The sequence below is a fragment of the Staurois parvus genome, unplaced genomic scaffold, assembly GCF_062004578.1.
Source record: "Staurois parvus isolate SC_StPar_1 unplaced genomic scaffold, SC_StPar_1.0 ptg000068l, whole genome shotgun sequence".
In the NCBI taxonomy this organism is placed as follows: Eukaryota; Metazoa; Chordata; class Amphibia; order Anura; family Ranidae; genus Staurois; species Staurois parvus.
In genome coordinates, this window is record NW_028317864.1 from 9917881 (window position 1) to 9942155 (window position 24275).

Sequence of the window (24275 nt, forward strand, 5' to 3'; positions counted from 1 at the left end):
CAGAACCCGTGTAATTAATATGTGTTTGGGGTTTGGAGTTTGGAGTTTAAAGGGATGAAGTGGCAACTCAAGATCCATGTAAGCATCCTCCTTTGAGTGACACCATACGATCCATGTAAACCTCATCCTTTCAGTGACACCATACAATCCTCGTATACCTCATCCTTTGAGTGACACCATACGATGCACGTAAACATTATCCTGTGAGTGACACCTTAGGATCCATGTAAACAACATCCTGCGAGTGACACCTTAGGATCCATGTAAACAACATCCTGCGAGTGACACCTTAGGATCCATGTAAACAACATCCTGCGAGTGACACCTTAGGATCCATGTAAACAGCATCCTTTGAGTGACACCATATGTTGCTAGGTTTTTCTTTTTTTAGCTTTAGTTTTTATTGCTATTTTTTTTTTTTTTGATAGCGTAAGGGGTTAGAGTTAAGGTTAGGTTAGGGTTAGGATTAGGGTTTGGGTTGAGATTTGTATTTTATTAATTTTTAATTATTAAATATACAAGCGAAAAAAAATAAATCAAATAAATACTAGGTTTTAATGAATAATTAATCCCTAATCCTTAGATTATAATTAGAATTTGTTGCTAGGTTCTTCTTTTTTTAGCTTTAGTTTTTATTGCTATTCTTTTTTCTTTTTTTTTTGATAGTGTAAGGGGTTAGAGTTAAGGTTAGGTTAGGGTTATGATTAGGGTTTGGGTTGAGATTAGTATTTTATTATTTTTTTATTATTAAATATACAAGCAAAAAAAAAAAAAAATCAAATACATACTAGGTTTTAATAAATACATAATTAACCCCTAATCCTTAGAAAATAATAACAATTATTATCATTATTATTAATAATAATAATAATAATATTTGAACACCTAAATCTAAACATCTAAACCGAACACAAAAATACATTAATAATTAATGAATAAATGTAAAATAAATACACATAAATAAAAATAATCAAATACTTGTAAAAGTAAATTATTTATTTATTTCAGGTACTTACAATGGGGCAAAAAAGTATTTAGTCAGCCACTAATTGTGCAAGTTCTCCCACTTAAAAAGATGAGAGAGGCCTGTAATTGGCATCATAGGTAGACCTCAACTATGAGAGACAAAATGAGAAAACAAATCCAGACAATCACATTGGCTGATTTGGAAAGAATTTATTTGCAAATTATGGTGGAAATAAGTATTTGGTCACCTACAAACAAGCAAGATTTCTGGCTCTCACAGACCTGTACCTTCTTCTTTAAGAGGCTCCTCTGTCCTGCACTCATTACCTGTATCAATGGCACCTGTTTGAACTTGTTATCAGTATAAAAGACACCTGTCCACAACCTCAAACAGTCACACTCCAAACTCCACTATGGTGAAGACCAAAGAGCTGTCGAAGGACACCAGAAACAAAATTGTAGACCTGCACCAGGCTGGGAAGACTGAATCTGCAATAGGCAAGCAGCTTGGTGTGAACAAATCAACTGTGGGAGCAATAATTAGAAAATGGAAGACATACAAGACCACTGATAATCTCCCTCGATCTGGGGCTCCACGCAAGATCTCACCCCGTGGGGTCAAAATGATCACAAGAACAGTGAGCAAAAATCCCAGGACCACACGGGGGGACCTAGTGAATGACCTGCAGAGAGCTGGGACCGACGTAACAAAGACTACCATCAGTAACACACTACGCCACCAGGGACTCAGATCCTGCAGTGCCAGACGTGTCCCCCTGCTTAAGCCAGTACATGTCCGGGCCCATCTGAAGTTTGCTAGAGAGCATTTGGATGATCCAGAAGAGGATTGGGAGAATGTCATATGGTCAGATGAAACCAAAATAGAACTGTTTGGTAGAAACACAACTCGTCGTGTTTGGAGGAGAGAGAATGCTGAGTTGCATCCAAAGAACACCATACCTACTGTGAAGCATGGGGGTGGCAACATCATGCTTTGGGGCTGTTTCTCCGCAAAGGGACCAGGACGACTGATCCATGTACAGGACAGAATGAATGGGGCCATGTATTGTGAGATTTTGAGTGCTAACCTCCTTCCATCAGCAAGGGCATTGAAGATGAAACATGGCTGGGTCTTCCAACATGACAATGATCCCAAACATACCGCCCGGGCAACGAAGGAGTGGCTTCGTAAGAAGCATTTCAAGGTCCTGGAGTGGCCTAGCCAGTCTCCAGATCTCAACCCCATAGAAAACCTTTGGAGGGAGTTGAAAGTCCGTGTTGCCCAGCGACAGCCCCAAAACATCACTGCTCTAGAGGAGATCTGCATGGAGGATGGGCCAACATACCAGCAACAGTGTGTGCCAACCTTGTGAAGACTTACTGGAAACGTCTGACCTCTGTCATTGCCAACAAAGGATATATAACAAAGTATTGACATGAACTTTTGATATTCACCAAATACTTATTTTCCACCATAATTTGCATATAAATTCTTTCCAAATCAGCCAATGTGATTGTCTGGATTTTTTTTCTCATTTTGTCTCTCATAGTTGAGGTCTACCTATGATGCCAATTACAGGCCTCTCTCATCTTTGTAAGTGGGAGAACTTGTACAATTGGTGGCTGACTAAATACTTTTTTGCCCCACTGTATATAGCGCCATCAATTTACGCAGCGCTTTACATACATATATTGTACATCCACATCAGTCCCTAACCCTCAAGAGGTGTACAATCTAAGGTCCCTAACTCACATTCATACATATACATACTAGGGCCAATTTAGACAGGAGCCAATTAACCTACCAGCATGTCTTTGGAGTGTGGAAGGAAACCGGAGTACCCGGAGGAAACCCACGCAGGCACAGGGAGAACATACAAACTCCAGGCAGGAGGTGCCGTGGTTGGGATTTGAACCAACGACCCTAGTACTGCCAGGCGGAAGTGCTAATCATTTAGCCACTGTTAAATTAAATTAGTATATTAATAATAATTAACCCATAACCTAAAAAAGTAATAAAATAGCAATTTATTATTAATAATGTATTTTATTGTTTGGGTGTTTATTATTACTATCCTTATTATTAATAGTTTGTTTCATTTTTTTAAGGTACGTATTTATTTATGATTTATCATGATTTTATTTATATATGTATTTTCTTTTTACATTTATTTATTTATATACTATTACTATTTTTTATTTCACATTTTTTCATATGAGCAGAAGATCGCACAAATGTGTCAATCGTGGGTTTCTATTCTTTTCTATGGAAATAAAAACACGCTAAAACAACAAGCACAATCGACCCAACTTGAGCTACAAAAGGAGCTTCAAAACTTTTTTGAGCTTCAGGCGACTTGGAGCGGAGATGTGAACCACCTCCATAGAGTAATATTGATTTTTTTTTTCCTGCCCCCCCTGAGCGTTTTGCAGCTTCGCGCTACAAAACGCTCAGGTGTGAATGCAGCCAAAGAGTTGGAATGTTAAATGCCTGAACAGTGGGAATGAGACTTTTTTTTCAGGCATTTTCAGCTCAAACAGGAGCTATTTCTATAAGCCACAGCAAAAAATGCCTAAATGAAAATGCCTGAAAAAACATCTATATTTGCAAATCTGCAAAAAAAAAAATGCTCAAAAACTCCTGAAACCGCTTAGCTCAGTGTGGATGTAGTCTTAATTGTGGCGCTGATTACTTGGCATCTGTAGCCATCTGAAGGAATTAGCGGCCATCAGGGCCTTTTTTTTTTCAGGGGAAACGCAGTTCCGGCACCGCCAGCACTGAATTTATTGGCAAGGGGTGCTGGGAGGGTCTATGGTTGCTGGAGGGGATCTATTTTTTTTTTTTAGTGTTGCTTAGAATGAGTCTTATGTTGCTTAGCGGTCAATCTATGCTGAGAGGGATTTACTGCTGCGGGAGGGGTCTACTGTTGCTGGCTGCTGGAGGGTCTATTGATGCTGGAAAGGATCTATTGTCACTTGGGGGGGTTGCTGTTGCTAGCCACAGTGGATCTATTTTACTGCCTTTCTTGTGATTAACAAATTCCTTACAAATGACCACCACAAAACTAGATTTGGTTCTGCATTCTCTAAAAAGGGCAGTACTGAGAGGTGGGCAGGGGTGGAACCAAGGAATAGTGAGGGAGAGAAGGGGGCGGAGACACGGGGGATTCAGAAGGGGGAGTTCCTGCACCTAGCGTTGCCATGTTTCACATTGGGCGGCGTACAGGCGGAGATCGGTCACAACAGAATCTTCTGGCATAAATGTTTGAAGAAAAATGTTCTCCATAGATCCTCATAGAGAAACCATCGATTTATAGGCCTGGAAGTAGACTGCTTAGTCTAGGTTCACACTTATGCGTTTTCTGTTGCGTTTTGCAGAAACGCACAGCAGTCCATTTAACATGATTGCCTATGGGACGGGTTCATATCTCCACGTTTTCACTCGGTGCGTTTTTTTTAGAAGGGGTCAGGGAGTTATTTTTTTAACCACCTCCCGCCTGCCATATAGTAATATGACGGACGGAAGGCGGTTCTCTCGTTCTGGGAGGATGTCATATGATGTCCTCCCATTCTAACCGCACATGCGTGGCTCCTGCAGCGCGGCGATCGGCAGTGCACCGCGTCCCTCAGACACAGTGGATCACCGATCAATGGAAAGAGCCGAAGATGTCGGCTCGGTCATGTGATCAGCTGTGTCCAATCACAGCTGATCACATGTAAACAGGGAAATGCCGGTTATCGGCATTTCTCTCCTCTCGAGCTGTCACGCTGACAGAGGAGAGGAGAGCCGGTAATCGGCATTCCGCGGAGGGGACATGTGCCCTGATGATCAGTGTAGCCCCAGCAGTGCCACCTGTCAGTGTCCATCAGTGACACGTGCCAGTGCCCATCAGTGCCACATCAATGCCACATATCAGTGCCCATCTGAGCTGCCTTAGTGTCACCCATCAGTACCAGTCAGTGCCACCTATCAATGCCAATCAGTGCGCATCAGTGCCGCCTACCAGTGCCATATATCAGTGCTGCCTTTCAGTGCCCATCAGTGATGCCTGTCCATGCCCATCAGTGCCACCTACCAGTGCCTCCTCATCAGTGCCACCTATCAGTGCCTATCACTGCAGCCTCATTAGCGCACATCAGTGAAGGAGAAAAATCACTTATTTACAAAATGTTATAACAAAAACTAAGAAAAAACTTTTTTTTTCAAAATTTTCAGTGGTTTTTGGTTTAAGAAAAAAATAAAAAAAACCCAGAGGTGATTAAATACCACCAAAATAAGCTCTGTCACAAAAAAATGATACAAATTTCATATGGGTACAGTGTTGCATGACCGCGCAATTGTCATTCAAAGTGCAATTGGCCTGGGCAGGAAGGGGTATAAGTGCCCTGTAGGTGAGGGGTTAAACACAAAACGTTGCTTCAATAGAGATGCTGCAGAAAAGCATGTAGTGCGTTTTTGATGCGTTTTAAGCTGCCCAGCAACAAGCTTGAAACCCCCCCCCCCCCCCCCCCCCGCAAAATGGGGCAAAAGCTCATGTGCAAAAATGCATCGCAAAAAGCATCACAGAAACAAATCAAACGCAAACTGACTAGGTATGAACCTAGCCTTAGGGTAAATTGGGAAAAGGCCGCGCATGCGCAGTATGCTGCAACCTGCCAGCTCATTGAAGCGGATAGAGGAGCTTCCTAAACCCGTGGTCCAGGTCACCTGCTGATCCCAGGTCTGCCATGAACAATATATATGAAATGGAAAGGGATAGAATGGGGGCCTCTTGGTTCTAAGGCTAGGTTCACACCTATGCATGTTGCGTTTTTGATGTGTTTGCATTTTTTTTTTCTTGTTGCTAGGCAGATTTAAAACACATCAAACACACAGCAACAACGCATTAAAAACACAATACATGCTTTTCTGCAGCATTTCCATTGAAGTTTATAGACCCAAAAAAGCAACTTTTTGCGTTCAAAAAAGTCCCTGACCCTTTCCAAAGAACGCACCGGGTGAAAAAAGGCAACCAAAACTTGAAAGACGTGGAAGAAAGCGAAAAACTACCATTTGAATGGATAGAATAGCCAAAATGGCGCGGACTCAGCCAACAGTCAGCTCCAGGAAGATGAAAGAAGGTGTGACGTTCCCTGTGAGGACTGTTACAATTAGAAGACGCCTATGTGAAGCCAAGCTATCTGCAAGAAGCCCCCGCAAAGTCCCACTGTCGAAAAAAAGACGTGCTGAAGAGGTTACAATTTGCCAAAGAGCACATTGACTGGCCTAAAGAGAAATGGCGCAACATTTTGTGGACTGATGAAAGTAAGATTGCTCTTTTTGGGTCTAGTGGCCGGAGACAGTTTGTCAGATGACCCCCAAACACTGAATTCAAGCCACAGTACACTGTGAAGACATTGAAGCATGGTGGTGCAAGCATCATGATATGGGGATGTTTCTCATACTGCGGTGTTGGGCCTATTTATCGCATACCAGGGATCATGGATCAGTTTGAATACATCAGAATACTTGAAGAGGTCATGCTGCCTTATGCTGAAGAGGAAATGCCCTTGAAATGGGTGTTCCAACAAGACAACGACCCCAAACACACCAGTAAACGTGCAACATCTTGGTTCCAGACCAACAAGATTGACGTTATGGAGTGGCCAGCCCAATCCCCGGATCTTAATCCAATAGAAAACTTGTGGGGTGACATCAAAAATGCTGTTTCTGAGGCAAAACCAAGAAATAGAGAAGAACTGTGGAATGTAGTCCAATCATCCTGGGCTGGAATACCTGATCACAGGGGCCAGAAGTTGGGTGACTCCATGCAACACAGATGTACAGCAGTTCTCAGAAACAGTGCGACTACAACCAAATATTCATTAAGTGATTCAAAGGAAAGCAAAATCTTCAAACATTTTTCAGTTTATATAGTGAATGTTTGAGTTTGTAAAGAATACAAAATCTATTTTTTTGAACCGTCTAATATTCACTTTTCTTCAATTTTTTTTAGAGGAACAACACAAATGTGATATATTTTTCTTCATGTTTTGATTTGGAATAGAATGTGTAGTGTTCCCAATGCATTTGTGTGTATGGAAATAAAACCTATTAGAAGGATTTTGAGCTTTATTCACTTTTTTCAACACACTGCTATTATTTTGAACACAACTGTATATCCCCCTCCCCTGTACCCCATTATAGTGATATGACATGTATACAGTAATGTATATCCCCCTCCCCTGTACTCCATTATAGTGATATGACGTGTATATAGTAATGTATATCCCCCCCTCCCCTGTACCCCATTATAGTGATATGACGTGTACACAGTAATGTATATCCCCCCCTCCCCTGTACCCCATTATAGTGATATGACATGTATACAGTAATGTATATCCCAGCTCCCCTGTACCCCATTATAGTGATATGACGTGTATACAGTAATGTATATCCCCCCCTCCCCTGTACTCCATTATAGTGATATGACGTGTATACAGTAATGTATATCCCCCTCCCCTGTACCCCATTATAGTGATATGACGTGTATACAGTAATGTATATCCCCCCTCCCCTGTACTCCATTATAGTGATATGACGTGTATACAGTAATGTATATCCCCCTCCCCTGTACCCCATTATAGTGATATGACGTGTATACAGTAATGTATATCCCAGCTCCCCTGTACCCCATTATAGTGATATGACGTGTATACAGTAATGTATATCCCCCTCCCCTGTACCCCATTATAGTGATATGACGTGTATACAGTAATGTATATCCCCCCCTCCCCTGTACCCCATTATAGTGATATGACGTGTACACAGTAATGTATATCCCAGCTCCCCTGTACCCCATTATAGTGATATGACGTGTATACAGTAATGTATATCCCCCTCCCCTGTCCTCCATTATAGTGATATGACGTGTATACAGTAATGTATATCCCTCTCCCCTGTACTCCATTATAGTGATATGACCTGTATACAGTAATGTATATCCCCCTCCCCTGTACCCCATTATAGTGATATGACGTGTATACAGTAATGTATATCCCCCTCCCCTGTACCCCATTATAGTGATATGACGTGTACACAGTAATGTATATCCCCCTCCCCTGTACCCCATTATAGTGATATGACGTGTACACAGTAATGTATATCCCCCTCCCCTGTACTCCATTATAGTGATATGACATGTATACAGTAATGTATATCCCCCCTCCCCTGTACTCCATTATAGTGATATGACGTGTACACAGTAATGTATATCCCCCTCCCCTGTACCCCATTATAGTGATATGACGTGTATACAGTAATGTATATCCCCCTCCCCTGTACCCCATTATAGTGATATGACGTGTATACAGTAATGTATATCCCCCTCCCCTGTACCCCATTATAGTGATATGACGTGTATACAGTAATGTATATCCCCCTCCCCTGTACTCCATTATAGTGATATGACGTGTATACAGTAATGTATATCCCCCTCCCCTGTACTCCATTATAGTGATATGACATGTATACAGTAATGTATATCCCCCCTCCCCTGTACTCCATTATAGTGATATGACATGTATACAGTAATGTATATCCCAGCTCCCCTGTACTCCATTATAGTGATATGACGTGTATACAGTAATGTATATCCCCCCCTCCCCTGTACTCCATTATAGTGATATGACGTGTATACAGTAATGTATATCCCCCCTCCCCTGTACCCCATTATAGTGATATGACGTGTATACAGTAATGTATATCCCCCTCCCCTGTACTCCATTATAGTGATATGACGTGTATACAGTAATGTATAGCCCCCCTCCCCTGTACTCCATTATAGTGATATGACGTGTATACAGTAATGTATATCCCCCCTCCCCTGTACTCCATTATAGTGATATGACGTGTATACAGTAATGTATATCCCCCTCCCCTGTACTCCATTATAGTGATATGACATGTATACAGTAATCATTACTGTATACATGTCATATCCCTATAATGGAGTACAGGGGAGCTGGGATATACATTACTGTATACATGTCATATCACTATAATGGAGTACAGGGGAGGGGGATATACATTACTGTATACATGTCATATCACTATAATGGAGTACAGGGGAGCTGGGATATACATTACTGTGTACAGTTTTATATTTTGGACTATTTATTCTAACGAAAAATGTAATTTCATAAGCTTTAAGGGGGCGTGGTTGGGGGTGGGCCTGGGGTGGGGTTTGGGGAGGACCGGGGGTGGGGTTGGGGGCAGACCTGGGCAAGGTTGGGTGGGGCAACTGGTGGAGAGTAAGTTTTGTGACCGGCTAGTAGGTCTGGACTCAAAATTTTAACCCCTGTTTAAGAAACAAATGTTCTCCAGTCGTTTGTAAACGTCCAGCAGCTGCTTCAGAAAAACATACAAAAACACAATTTAATAATGACTGTTTAATGAATTTTTTTTAATGCAAACTTTACAAGACCCTCCTGTAGTTAAACAATTATTACAATTCCAGTGATGGAATGTTAGTATTCTAAAATACCCCAAAAAAGTGCATGCTGCGTCTCTAAACATAAGTATATTGCAGTAAAAGACAAACTTTCAAAAATAAACACAGTACTTGTAATAAGAATATATATATTATGTATAAAACACAAACCACTGGTAGATTTTAAAGCAGGGATCTGTTCAGATTTGTAAGAAATAATACAAAAAGGCAAGGAAGGGGGGACAGAGAGAGCCAGAGCGGCCATTTCTACAGAACTGAAATGCAGTTTTAGCTCCGGCCCTTTAAACATTGCAATGTTCACTGCTATTTGGTTTCCAGCAGTAAAGGAATGAAGGGGAATGAAAGAGGGGCAGACATTCTGAACAAATCCCTGTAAAGTGGAAAAAAAAAAAAAATATTCACAGTTTGGAAATGACAGGAACAAAATTGTGTACATTAACGTCGTTCTAAATCAGCAGTTATAATTCACAACCAGCATCTTTTCACTACATGGACAGCTGCAACTTTTTATTATTAGAAATTAAAAAAAAAAAAAAAAAACGTTTAAAATAAAAAGGAAAAGAAACAAATGTGTTCACTGTGAAAAAAAAAACCCTAGAATGTTCAGCAGTGAAACGGTATCTTGCCTTCACAACTAGGTGCTCATGCTGGCCATACACATGTAGATCTTTGGCCAACCATGCTCTATGCTTCTTCCTCAGAGGATCTCAGAGCAGAGAGACCAAGATGATCGCCTTTCATCTCCTGGGCAGATGTTACACATCTCGAACTCCTATAGAGAGGACAGTGTCAGAGTCTTACAACTGCTATTAAAACAATTTCAGGGTCAGGCTGGGGAGAACATTCAGCCATGTCTGGTACTAGACACCTAGAGTAGGTATAGGCAACCAGGTCATGTTGTTGTTGTTTGCCACACCGTCACATCTGCTGTGAGCACCATTCACCTCTACTGAACAGGACTCCCAACAAAGGTCCATAGCAGGGGACTTGACAGCTGTGGTAGAATAAATCTCTATTATGAGATACCTACCTTAGGCTAGGTGTTGTAGGTTTCATGGAAGAAGCTGCAACATGCCCTTAGGTACTTCCATATAGAGTGGAAATCATGTGCCGGGAAGGCTTGAAAGCTGGGCATACACTGGCCAATTCTAAGAGAACCGGCCAAAACTGGCCTTCTCGGCAAAACTCTGCCTGACCTCCTTCGATCTGAAAATGAAAGGAGCCAGGTGGAAAACTGTCAGCCCAACAGTGATTGAAGCCGCTGAAAGACTATGGAAAGTTAGAGAGCAAAACTCTGCACTCAGCAAATGTCAAACTGTTGAGTTTATCCAATGTACAGGCTTCCACCCTAAGCCACAACTCTGACGTGTTTCACTCCAAATGGGCTTTTTCGTAGCGGTAATCTCTATGAATACACCCACTTGGGGTGAAACACGTCAGCAGGGACTATGTCAGAAGTCTCAAATCGAGGAATATGTCACCAGCACACCAAGGACCTCCATTAAAAACAAAATCAGCATTTTACTGAATGATCACAGTAGAAGATAGCAACATTTCGGAGCCACGCAGGACCCCTTCATCAGGCAGGGGTCATCATACAGGAGTCCTGCATGGCTCTGAAACGTCACTATCTTCTGCTGTGATCGTTCAATGAAGCGTCCTTTTTAATGGAGTTTCTTCGTGTGCTGGTGACATATTCCTTGATTTAAGACATTCAAGTCCTCAGCCAGAGGACACTACAGCATTCACTCTTCAGACATTCTCAGGTACGTTGGGATAATTGCTTTGGACGTGTCTCAGACTCCTGGTATATTGAATAAATGCAACGATTCGGCATTTGCTGAGTGCGGTTTTGTTCTCTACCTTCCCATACAACCTGATTGAGAGGAGCCCTTTGAAACCGGCACCTGTTGCAGTGAAGGACCAGAGAATGCGATACGGAGCTTTGAGCAGTGCAGCCTTTTTTGAACTGAGTATTCTGACAGCCACAGATGTTGGCTGTCAGAATACAATAACCGGCAAGGCAGAATCCTTCATCCATACTGTACAGTGGATGGAGGAATCCATAGATTTCTCTAATTTAGCCTGTGGGGCTAAACAAGAGAAATCTAAGTGTATGGTCAGCCAAAGATCTGCATTCCACTAAAGCTACAGAGTTGTCTTGCTCCACAGCAGTCATTTCAAATCCTTCTTCCCATATAAAACTAAAATATTCTAGTAAGCAGTATCCAAAATCTTAGATGCATCAAAAATTGTCCTGTTTATGGCCAACTTGTTCACTGTCCTACATGTACACTTGAAGGCAAATGTCAACATGACCCTAAACCATTGCATGTTACAAATAAAGCTTTGCTCTTGATGCTGGTACAGGAAAAACTTTGCTAATCAACAGCAAAATGATTCAATTTATCAAAACTACTTATAAGCTCAAATGGCAAAGTATAAAAATGTGAGGAATTTTACAAAGACTTCACCCTTCTTGGTTCATGGCATTCCTCCAGTTGTTAACTCATTATATATATATATATATATATATATATATATATATATATATATATATATATGGGGCGGACTGACCATTTGGAAACTCGGGCACTGCCTGAGGGCCCGGGGTCAGTAGGGGGCCCCATGAGATGCCCCTGGCTTTTTTGAGTTTGGCCAAGGACACAGGGGCCCCATGATCCCCTATTGCCCGGGGGCCCCATCAGTTGTCAGTCCGCCCCTGATATACATATATATATATATATATATATATATATATATATATATATATATATATATATAAAACAAAGTCTTCCTACCGCACAAAGAGACCGTATAGCGCAGCAAACACCAAATACAACTGTTCTGATCAACTCAAACCACTGATGGAGACTGATTGGAACACAGAAAAAACTGACTGATGTTTTTTTTTTTTTTGCTCACATGGCTTCACGAGCGAAACGAGAAGAATGAGATATTTAAGATTACATTCCACGAGGCAACATTCACCTTAGAACACAATTAAGAAAACTGCCAAAAAAAACCCAAAACATGTTAACAGGGATAAGTAATGGTCACTTGAATATGACCAGGTCTATAGCAGCCACCAAAACATCAATTACCGGCATGGTAAAGCCTCACAGTACGGTGAAATAAAATGCACAGTCAGCAGACCAATGCTACAACACAATATTCTGAGCTGCCAGAGCAGCAAACGCGCTACATGGAGACCCCAAAAATGAACAACCTCAGCTTCAGTTGCTGCAATATTTTCTGTGCTTAAGGATGGGGGGGGGCGCAGCAAATAAAGTTACAGTATCTATTCAGTTTCTTAAACAAATAAAAAAAAAACAAATAGCAGAATAAGTCTGCGTGGGTTTTCAAGTATATAGGCTTCTACCTACACGGGAAAGATGCAACAGGAACAAGAAAGGAAATACCTGACACAAATTCAGACGACATGCCCCAATAAGTCCTATTTCACCCTGGTGTGACTTGTGACGCATGACAAGTGAAAACATATTCATTTTAATGTGGCTCAAGTCTCAGTGACTTTTTAAAAAGGTTTCTGTGCTACTTTGATGCAACTTAAGTGTGACTTAAGAGTCCCATAGACGTCAATATCACATGCAAGTCGCACTGGATAACGCACAATGGGGGTGCAGCAGTGTGAACAGAGGCTAAAATAACTAACCAACAAAAAAAAAAAAACAACAAACAGATTCCTTTCAAAATGTGTTACAAGTTTTATAACCGTTTAAGGGCTCATTCACACAGACAGCGGCAAGAATCAACGTTAGATTGTGATCAGCCACAGACAGGAAGCCTGTACAAATCAATGACACGGGCCCGCAGCTGTCCGTGGGTGTAGGCAAGTATTCACATATCCAACAGTTGCATGCAGCTAGAGACAGATGAGCGGCCTTGGATGCAGACAGTGACAGGCCATTCATCTGTCCTTAGTTGCATAGAACCACTAGACGTGCGGAAACAAACCCAAATCTGCAGCACTGCTCAAATCTGACCCCCTCCTGCACATGGGGTGCCGGCCAATGTAGTCTGTCTACACTCACCCTCAGAATTAAGAAAAAAAAAAATGCATCAGCCGCACTCCACTCGTAGCTCATCTTGCTGTATTAGTTAGCAACAAAATGGATGCATACAGCAATGTCTACACCTGGGGGAAAGAAAACCTTCCGTGACGCGTTTCACCACTCCTGCCCTGCTCACAAAGAAAGGGAAAGTCCTTGTAAGCCAGGAGTGGTGAAACGCATCAAGGAAGGTTGGTTCCTAGGTGCAGACATTACTGTAATCAACAGAATGGATGTGTAATGTCTATCTGGGAACCAACCTTCCTTGACGTGTTTCGCCACTCCTGGCCAGCTCACAAATAAAGGGAAAGTCCTTGCAAGCCAGGAGTGGTGAAACGCGTCAAGAAAAGCTGACTCCCAGGTGGAGACATTGCTGTATGCAGCCAGTCTGTTGAGAACTAATAAATATGGCAAAAGAAGTGAAGAGTGGAGTGCGGCTGATACATATTCCCCCAACAGCCGGTCACATCGGCTGCGACTTGCAAATCATATGCCAAGTCGCACCCTATTGTCTGCAATTACAGCGGTCAAATCGGTGCGGTTTCGACTTGATCGGAGCCACACCGATTTCCAAAGCAGTACATGCACTACTTTTGGTGCGATTTGCATAGACATCTGTGTCAGATGTCTTACAAATCGCACCTGAAATCGACATGCTCCCCTGACTTTGAAATCATGCAACTTCACTGTAAGTCCTACAATTTCAAAGTCGGGCTTGATGTGACCGGGGGATAACATTGGATGTGCGGTCACATGCAAACAGTTGCAGTCCGCTGCAGAGCCTGTCATTCTTGGCCTTAGCTGATTGCATTCACCTGTAAGCCATACACTGATTCTTGCCACTGTCCAGCCCTTATCAGCCATGTGAATGTGCCTTTGATCAACACAACCACCCCCTTTTCTAGGGGAATTCCTCACAATGTAGACTCACGTTTACAACTACAAAGCCCAATGCAGTCAGCTGCACTTGCTTGCCAAGCTTACCTTTTGGGCAGAGTCACATTCCTGTTGTAATTGCAGCCATGTTCGATTGTCATTGTAACATATTTTGAAGTAGATTTACAGTATTTGGTTTTACTTCATTTTTTTTTTGGGGGGAAGGGGATATCTACAGTATTTTTTTTTTTATGCATTGGGGGGATTTTTTGTGTTAATTTTTTTTATAGAGGTTAGTTTAAATGAAGTCTCACTTTCTGCACATCCCCCCACCCCCCTTACTAAATAGTAATATTTACTATTTGGTTCTCATTCTCTTATCTTCAAAGCATGCTAGGTATAGGTTGTGAAAGGGACCCGAGCACGATAAGTGTAAATGAATGATACTGGAGCTATTTTGACCAAACTTCAACCATCACAATGGCAAAGAGAAATGAGTGTCCTGTTCCTGATGCCTGCTAGGATATATTTCACATTTCCCAGGAGGCATCAGCTTCCTCATAGAAGCTGAAAGAGGAAGGACCTGGTGCCACATCAGGGGGCCAGCAAAAGAAACAGAAGAGACTGCTGGCTCTCAAAAATGTAGGGAGAGGATGGAGATGCAGGGCCTGGTAGGTGACAGCAGAGCGTTAGATCACAGCAGATCAGTACTGGATTTGCTGGGCAGTTATGTTAACCTGTTGCTGCCCATATAGCACACATAGGAAGGTGCAAAGGGGTGAGATGTAACACCTACATGCTGCACATATGAGTCACTGGGCAGCCTATAAGAGTGCGCTCCTTGCGTGCTCCCAGCTGTCAATGACAGCTCTCAGCCCCCACTAACTATCAGTGGCCAGTGGGACTGTCTCCCAATCAAGTGGCAGCCAATCACAGTGGTCCTGTGATTGCCAAGCCTTCCTGCTCCCCAACGTTGAGAACTTTATAAAGGGATGCAGTGGCAGATGGCAATGGGTTAACTGAGAAAAACCATAAAGCTGGTCATATACTAATCAAATTTCAGCAGGTTCTAGATCAACCAGCCAAAATTAGCTTTGCTGGCTTTGTTGCCCCCTCCAATATGACCTCCTTTGATTGAAAATTGAAGAGGCTGGGTCAGGGGCGGACTGACAACTCATGGGGCCCCCGGGCAATAGGGGATCTTGGGGCCCCTGTGTCCTTGCCCAAATTCAAAAAAGCCTATGAAAAAGGCACCAGGGGCATCTCATGGGGCCCCCTACTGACCCCGCGCCCTCGGGCAGTGCCCGAGTTTCCAAATGGTCAGTCCACCCCTGGGCTGGGTGGAAAATTGCCAGCCAAACAGCAGCTGCATCCAATCAGAGGCAACCACAGTTCGGGTATCCTGACAGCTGCTGGTGTTGAAAACAGTGAATTTTACACCCATCCAAGCTGTAGAGGGTGGATGGAGGAATCTGTTCAGCCTGAAAAAAATCTTATGTATGGCCAGCCTAAAAAAAAGAGACTAAAAATGACACGGGGGGGGGGAATTTCCTTTACAAGAAGCGTACAATACAGTACAAAAATGTAAGGGATCCTAACTATGATTTAGCTTGCTGGTAAACCCGGTGACACATATGCAAACCAAAATGGAATGGACTGCCCACTTTAGCTGTTGCAAGTCAAGTTATTTTCCACCCGGAAATGGGTGCAATGCTGTACCCAAAAACCATTTCCATGGTACAGAAATCAGAATTGCACAGATTTGTTACAATATTTTGCGGTTCAGTATATCTGAAGAAGAACAAACAAAAAAGGGACCAGTCCTGACCCACAATGGCTGCGTGCTTTCAATGGATTCCACAGACTACAACTTTCAGCAGGGGAAATTTGATGCTGGGTGAGCAATCCTTTAAAAAGTTTATATTTTCTATTTCCACATGTTTGGGCCCCTTAACATTCACTAACCACATGGTTCAACATAGCAAATTCACATTTAGACTCGAATAGTAACTTTACCACTCTCCCTTACCTGCAGGACTGAGTTTCAAATTAAGGACACCTAAGACAATAGTTGAAAGGAACTTTCTATAACACTTCAAAGCAGGGAAGGTAACAAAAACCATTAAGAATTCTTCATTCCTCTGTTTCCATTCTGACAGTTTTATGGTTGCAAAACAGCTTGCTAACAATATGCTGCTACTTCTTCCTAAACAAATAACACTGAATACAAAAGAAAAACGTATTAAATTAAAAAGGTACATCAACGGAAAATATTCATCTGAACCAGAAGCAGGTGGAATTGCCAATAATGGACTTTTTGAGGGAGAGAGAAATTGCCTATATGTGTGAACCACAGAGGGGCCTGCAAATCCTACCCGTCACCTTCCCCTTGGAAATTGTTTAAATCAGACTAGAATACCTTGGGATCCATAGTAAACAGCTGTAGTAACGTGCTGCAATGCCAAGCACTCCTTGTGATCTATGAAAATGTTAGCCCTGAAGTCCGGTAAGAAAAGGAAGCTGTGTGAATGGTGGAGCTTCTTTGGTAACACTTATGGCCTCCTGCACACGGGCAGTTTGGCACGCCAGCGCCAAATCCCCATTGGTTTCATGTGCCCAGAGGAAACAGGTGTAGTGTACTGCCCAGGGGCGGACTGACAACTCATTGGGCCCCCGGGTAATAGGGGATCATGGGACCCAAACTCAAAAAAGCCTATGAAAAAAGTACCAGGGGCATCTCATGGGGCTCGCTACTGACCCCGGGCCCTCGGGCAGTGCCCAAGTTTCCAAATGGTCAGTCCGACCTTGGTACTGCCCCTCTGCCAGCAGCCTGTTATAGATTTTGAAATACATGGCTGTTGGATGCTGTAGTGAGTGGTATTTGCATTTAGGGACATATTCCTCAAACACAGAATTCCTGCATTTTGGGGATACGTCCCTGAGCGCGTACGGCCATAAATGTGAGTATTGCTCATTATAGCTTCCAGTCGCATCCAGCGGCTGAGTAATTCAGTCTATCAAACATTGACAGGCTACCAGTAGCGGAGTTGGAAGCTGCACCTGCGCCTCTCTGTCACCTGACAAGAAACAGGATTAAACACAGATGGACCCAAACCACCCGTGTGCATGTAGGCTAAAGGTGTCACAGTTAATCAACAGGGATTTCTTTTGCTTCTTGGAGTCTTCCTTCTAAAGGAATCCTATATTCCTGATGGATTCAAATACTGAATGCCCTTCCAACTAAACCTCATGTTCTCCAAAGAAAATGTTAACCAAGGTCAAATGCAATGCAATCTTTTTCACCTATCCCTGTTTTACACAAAATAGTCCTCTTAAATAACGACAGGAAACACTCATCACAAAATATTTTGAACATATCAGCACAAAATAAAAATTAACAATTTACCGGAGTAACTGATATTGTACATTGCAATGTCCTGCAATGAAAACCTTCTGCTAAAGCTGTCTTTCTGGAAGCAGTAAGAAATAATCTTTCCCTATTATGAGATTTTCTTGCGTGGCAGTTGTCTCGTGGTTATAGAAAAGGCCACGGGCGATATTGAGGAAATGCTAAGAGTACGTTCTAGCCAATCAGCTAGAGGAAGAGTCTAGAGGAAGGCAGAAAATAATGGGAAGACCCTCTTCTAATGGATGAAACCATGTCAAGGTGAACGTTTTCTGTCTAGGATGGGCACTACAAGACGAGGTAGATTTAAAATAAAATGATTACAAGCAAACTCATACGAGGGGGAGAAAATAGATGCGGCCATTACGGCAGAAAAATTTAAGTGATACATTCTACTAATAGAAGGAAAAAGATTTAAACAAAAAAAAAAAAAACACACATTATACAGCCAGAGCTAACCTTTACGAGCTTGCGTTCACATTTGAATAATGAAGTGATGTGTAGACTATCTGCCCTAAAAGTCATGAAATGTCACTATCCATCACTTCACATTTAGATACTCAAGTTTTTATCCAATGAGAGAAACCTGAGAATGGCCAACAAAGAGGAAACTCTGATCTCCTTATAAGAAACAAATCAGGATGGCAACACTTTGGATTTATTACTCTGATATTATTTCAATGTATGTAAACCTTTGGAGGGGATTTACTAAAACTGAAGAGAAAAGAAAACAATCCGCTTCCAGGTTTTATTGTCAAAGCTTAATTGAACAAGCTGAAGTTAGAAGCCGATTGGCCACCATGCACAGCTACACCAGATTCTGAGCGCCCCAGTTTTAGTAAATCTCCCCCTTTGTGTTCCAAAGTCTAAGGGATAAAAATGTTTCCATAGACTTCCATCTACAGCTGGTCCATGAAGAAATTACATATTGCAATTTACAAAAATACTCATTTAGAAAAAAAAAATTCCAGGCATGAAAAGCTCTCAGTTGACACATCTCCAAGGCCCCTTTGCACAGTTGGGCCGATCAGTTTTTTAGGAGGATCTAAGCGGAAGCTCCATGTAAGTCTATGGACAGACAGACGTAAAAGGACATGCCAGTGTTTACATCCATTTGCCTCCAATACCATCCAGGTCTGGAAAAAACAAAAAAACAACACGGAAATAGTCTGCATCCTTTTCAAGACCTAAGAGTGATGGAGGTAGTCTGCCTACCCAGATGCAAGTCTGTTTACATCCAGCCACCCACAGATCCAACATGGAAAGCTCAGATTTTTTTTTTTCATAGACACTGAACAGACATGGATATCACAAAAGTGACATCTGTTCCCGCTCTACTTCGGTTCAGCAGGGGATCCTGCCTGCAGAACTGGCCATACACCGCCCTGGTGAAAAGGACCTTGCAAGGAACTGAGCAGGAAAGAAATATGGCAGCTGAAATTGCCAAAGTGCAAACTATGGGGCTGTCATCCATTTCCTTGGCTCACAATTTGGTATGTTGCTAACTTTGAACAAAGGTTTATAGGTGGTATCCCAACACTCTACCAGTTGGATTCTTCCAGGTAGTGAAATGAGAATCAAGATGATATTGTCACAGCTATATGCTTGGGGAATGTAGTTTGCTCCAAAGTGGACCTCTCTGTTTCTTTCCCATTTAGCAAGAACAAAGTGCCCCCTGCTTGGTTTATCTATGACACCATAAACATACCAGCTTTTTTTTTTAGTCATCCAGGTGCATTGATGCTCTTATAAGCACTCATGTCAGCATGGACAGTCCACCAAATGCAATATAGAGAAAAGGTCTTAGTATTGCTTAGACTGGTAGTGGGGAAGTGTGTGTGCTACTACAGAAAGTCAGAAGCATGGATTCATTTCTTGAAATATAGATCCTCCTTAACTGGAGTAAATCTCTGTTCAAAACTGTTCATGCTACTACATTAAACTAGGCCAAGGTCCTCAGAGATTTTCAGTCTGTGATCCATAGAGGTTTTAAATACCCAAACAACAATGCATGTCAGAAGGGCTAAGAATGTTTCCACTGACTTCCAACCAGAGATGGTCCAGGAAGAATTGATATTATGCAACTTTCAATTAGGTACAAATCCCAGGTATGAAGAGCACTCATGTGACACAACCCTTACAAGGAACCGGGGGGACAGAAATATAGCAGCTGTAATTGCAGAGGTTTCTTCAAGGTACAAACTATGGAAGCTGTTATCGTTCCTCTTGTTTCACAACTTGGTAAATTGTCGACCTAGAAACAAGTGCTTAGAATACGTGGTGTCCCGACACTTCGCTAGCTGAATTCTTTTTCCAGGTAGCAAAGTAAGGATCAGAATGACAATCCCACAGCTTGAATCCCAAAAAAAAACAAACCAACAATGGCAGCCCCTTTATTTCGATCCAGACAGGTTTGCTTTAAAGTGCAAATCTAAATATGTCCCTTAAAGGACTGCCTGCAAAAGAAGAAAAACAACACTCACTTCTTCTCTTGCCTAGTCTCGTCAGTAGCGAATAGAAGCCACCAGCTACACATCAGCATTCAAAACTTTTAGGTCTGTTCTTTTCCTAGTCCCCTGCTTCACTCAGTGGTTCAATCCACTGGCCCGTAAATCACTACTGTAATGGGCAATGGGAGGACAGGAATTTGACACTCCAGGAAGTGTCAAATTCCTAAAGTAAAATTCCAGCCCAATTCTAACTAGTCTTAAAAATGTCCCAAACACCTATGCTGACTAACCAGTGTAAAAAATATATATATGTTTTATCTATTTTCAGCTCGCTCCAGCCCAGCTCGTGATCTGGCTTCTCTTTGTCAGTCATCAGCTGCTGCAGGAGGGAGCGCTAACAACAGCTGGGACATGGGAGACTATGGGTGATGGACCAAATAATGATTTCTCCTGCACTCCAGGACTCAGGCCGGTGGCAAATGGATGGAACCAAAACCAGAAAAAGCGACCACCAGTGCATGAAAGGTTGTGCAGCTCCACACAAGGCTGGGGAAGCCCGACCAATACTGCAGAATGAAACCAAAACCGAGAAGCGCACAACCTTGTAACCAAAATTTATTGATAAAGGAATGGTACTCACAAACAGCGAATAAAATCAGGCATGTAAGTCCAGTTAGCTCTGATGAAGAAGGCATGGCCTTCAAAACGCTTCAGCTGTACTGAGTGATTACCCCCATGATGGGATTCGCGCTGGCTTCCTGTCTCTGAAGTCCCTTGGAGGACTTACATGCCTGATTTTATTCGCTGTTTGTGAGTACCATTTCATTCTGCAGACTATGGGTGATGTCACCACTCCCAGGCATTCCTTGCCGCTTTTGAGCATGCCTCTCTCCTCTCCCCTGTGGCTGCCACTGACCGACACAGGTGATCATGTGACTGGACCGGACTGAGAATAGGTAAGTGTATACATCATTTTTTTCAATAGGTTAACCAGAATAGGCGTTTGAAGGGGACATTTTTAAGACTAGTTAGGTTCTTTAGCCGGTTGGCAGGAGAGTTGAGCATCCCATGTCTTTTTTGCAGGCAGCCATTTATTGGACAGATATTTTAGTTTGAGAATTGCTTTGCTTTAAGCAAAAAAAAATTAGAGACAGGTTTTATAAAAAAGAGTTGACATTCTGTGTTACAGAGTTGTTTGTGTATTGATAATAGCCCTCATTGAAAAGAAGAATACAAGCAGAAAGGGTCAAAATAGGCAAAAAAAAAAAATAAATTCAAGTATAGAACTTAACTACAATAAGCTAAACTAAAACTGCCTTAGCCCATACACTGTGTCTAAGCACAGAAAGACAATCTGACAGGTTATTTATTCAGAGATGGCAATAATATCCCCCAAAAGGCACAGCAAGAAGTCTGCAGGCAAAGCAGAAGCAGCAGTTGTGCTAAAGACAGAAGACACTAAAAGGCCTCTTTGTTTTACAGGTACTGGGGGGGGGGGGGGTAGCACATGCAAGCTGGAGAAGTTGTAAAAATTGTACAATAAAGCAAGGCCTTACAAGAACTGACCAAATCAAACAGCCCCCATTTCAGGGGCAGCAAACCCAAGTCACTGATGAAAAGGCAATGAAAAAAATAAAGCATATAACAGACACTTTTTTTTTAACCAATGTGGAAGAGGTCACTAACAAATGTCGTACAACAGCATAAACCATTCACATTTTTCTTTTAGCTGGTGAAAAGATATCACTGCTTTAGAACAGTCCACAATGGAGTCATTTGTCATGTTCTCTTTGTGGAGTAAAAAAAAAAAAAGAAAAAAAAAAAAAAGGCATAATAGTGTACCATCAGCAAACTTCCCATCTTACAAAATAATGAAGAACAGAAAATAGGTGTCTGAGGAACCTTGTTTGCACCAATTACCAAACATGGGAATAAGAGACTGTGAAGCCATAATGAAATTTTCCAGTAAAAAGACAGGATACGGTTGTGCGGTATGCAACCCTGTACAAAAGGCCGGGGTGCTGTTTGGAGAACGCAGTCACGTGAATTATCCCCCTTAACATTTCACCCAATAACTGGATTGGCTGCAGCTTCTGTTGTAGGCTGGAAAACATTCATAAACCAGTATGGCACCAGGAATTTTTCATCCACAACAAATGTAAAAAGTGAATAACATTGTAGAGTGACTAGACGTAGCAGATTGGCTACTTAGAAATCCAATTCACACAACACAGCACTTACTGGAAAAAAAAAAAAAAGAAAAAAGAAAAACATCCCCAAAACAGAGGGGAAAATTACAACATAGCCCCCTCTGCTTCACAGCCATTCCTCAATCAGGTAGGCTAAAAACCACTAAACCAAGAGCGCATGGGTGCATGGTGGGATGAATCCCCGAGAACAGTCCAAAGTCTTTTGTGGGATTCATTTGGGGGATGTTGGTATTGTAGCAGCTTTCTGGGCTGTAGCAGAGGGAAATGCTTGCATCCCGATTCCAGGTTGGAATGCTGCAAGATGCTGTGAGGGATGTCCCGGTGTCTGGGTAGGCCATTGTACTGGGTAGCCAGTGCTGCCTATTGCATTGAACTGGCAGGTGTGTGATACAGGGTATGATTGAATTCCTCCTGTTGGGTAGTTGGGGAGTACAAGAGATGAAGAAATAGCAGCAGGAACAGTCCCGTGAATCGGAGATATCGTGGGCATCCAGGTCGATGTGAAGCCAGGGGCAGCTGATGAATTCTAGGAAAGAAACAAATGCAAACAAAATACAAAACGTTATTGGAAAAAGACATCCACAAGCCAAATAAAATAAAGTTTTGCTCATTCACTATATGTAGAATACCAAGTTAAATCGGCTTAAATTTCTTTCTATCCCTACAAAATGAAAAGTGGACTCTGCTTGGCAAAAAATTAGTCAATTGTTTTTAAAAGTTGGCAAACACTGCATAAAAATAACAGGACCAATTAAAAAGCAGGGGTATGGTTACTGTGGCCAAAAACACAACCTCACATAAAAGAACAGATATGTCTTTTACAAATGTGTTTAGAAATTTGTTTGCCTGAATACTCTAGTAAAGCCTTATTCATATGATAAAAGAGCACTTTCTTTCTTTCCCTTTTCCTCTCCCTTTATTCTTTTCTGTTCTTCTTTCTAGACTCTGCACTATGCTTCTCCCTGTTCATTTACATCAAACCCACAGCCTGGTCACCGTAATCCTCTAGGCTGGGGAATTTCCCCAGTCCCATACCTACTACAGGGCACAGGCACAACTATAGCCATATGAAGCGAACCATATCGACTGCTTGGTTTGCGGTTCCCACATGCCACTTCTATATGAGGTTCAAGTCCATGCCTCCCTTATCTGTTTGATGGGCCCAAATACTCTTCAGCTTCTCCCCCAGGTACTACCGAAGAACTTTAATGGTATGCTGTCAAGATGTGTAATTTCTGACTAAGGTTGGTTTTTTTTTTTTTGAATGTCGTGTCATATGTCATGTTCCATTGTGTATTGCTGTACTAGAAAATATGTTGGCTTGACGTTGTGACTTCATTTTGTATACTCAAAAATGTACTGCAAACAAAAAATGAGGAGGATGAGAGACCATCCACATTACCTGTCACAGTTATGTGATCAGCCTCTTACTCAATGATGGAGTGCTATTTGCAGCCTTGGGCATCAAGGTACCCACACTGTAGCCTCTATTTTATGAATTGCTCAACTACGGTGATCGGCGTAGAGCAGTATCCGCTCTCTGCAATAAAACTGGTCTCTAAATATCACCCTGTATATTACTGGAGAAAAAAGGATTCTTGTACTCACTGAAGGAATCACAAAGTTTTAAATCTGAGTTATACTGACACTTGCAGGAGATTCGGCAAAAAAAAATCTGAGGCCAAGCAGGCCCAACCTGGTAAAGGCTGGCCGTACACTGAATAGTGGACTGAACCAGGGGCGGACTGACCATTTTGAAACTCGGGCACTGCCCGAGGGCCTGGGGTCAGTAGGGGGCCCCA

At 42.2% G+C, this 24275-nt stretch overlaps 1 protein-coding gene across 1 annotated transcript in view; it reads right to left on the reverse strand.

Moving 5' to 3' along the window:
* Positions 1–9381: 9381 nt before the first annotated feature.
* WNK3 (WNK lysine deficient protein kinase 3) overlaps positions 9382–24275 on the reverse strand; it is a 190185-nt gene continuing 175291 nt past the window's right edge. Inside the window, exon 23 of the mRNA XM_089669140.1 lies at positions 9382–22999. Coding sequence (XP_089525266.1) covers positions 22685–22999 — 315 coding nt within the window. The 3' untranslated portion in view covers positions 9382–22684. The remainder of the gene's footprint in view (positions 23000–24275) is intronic.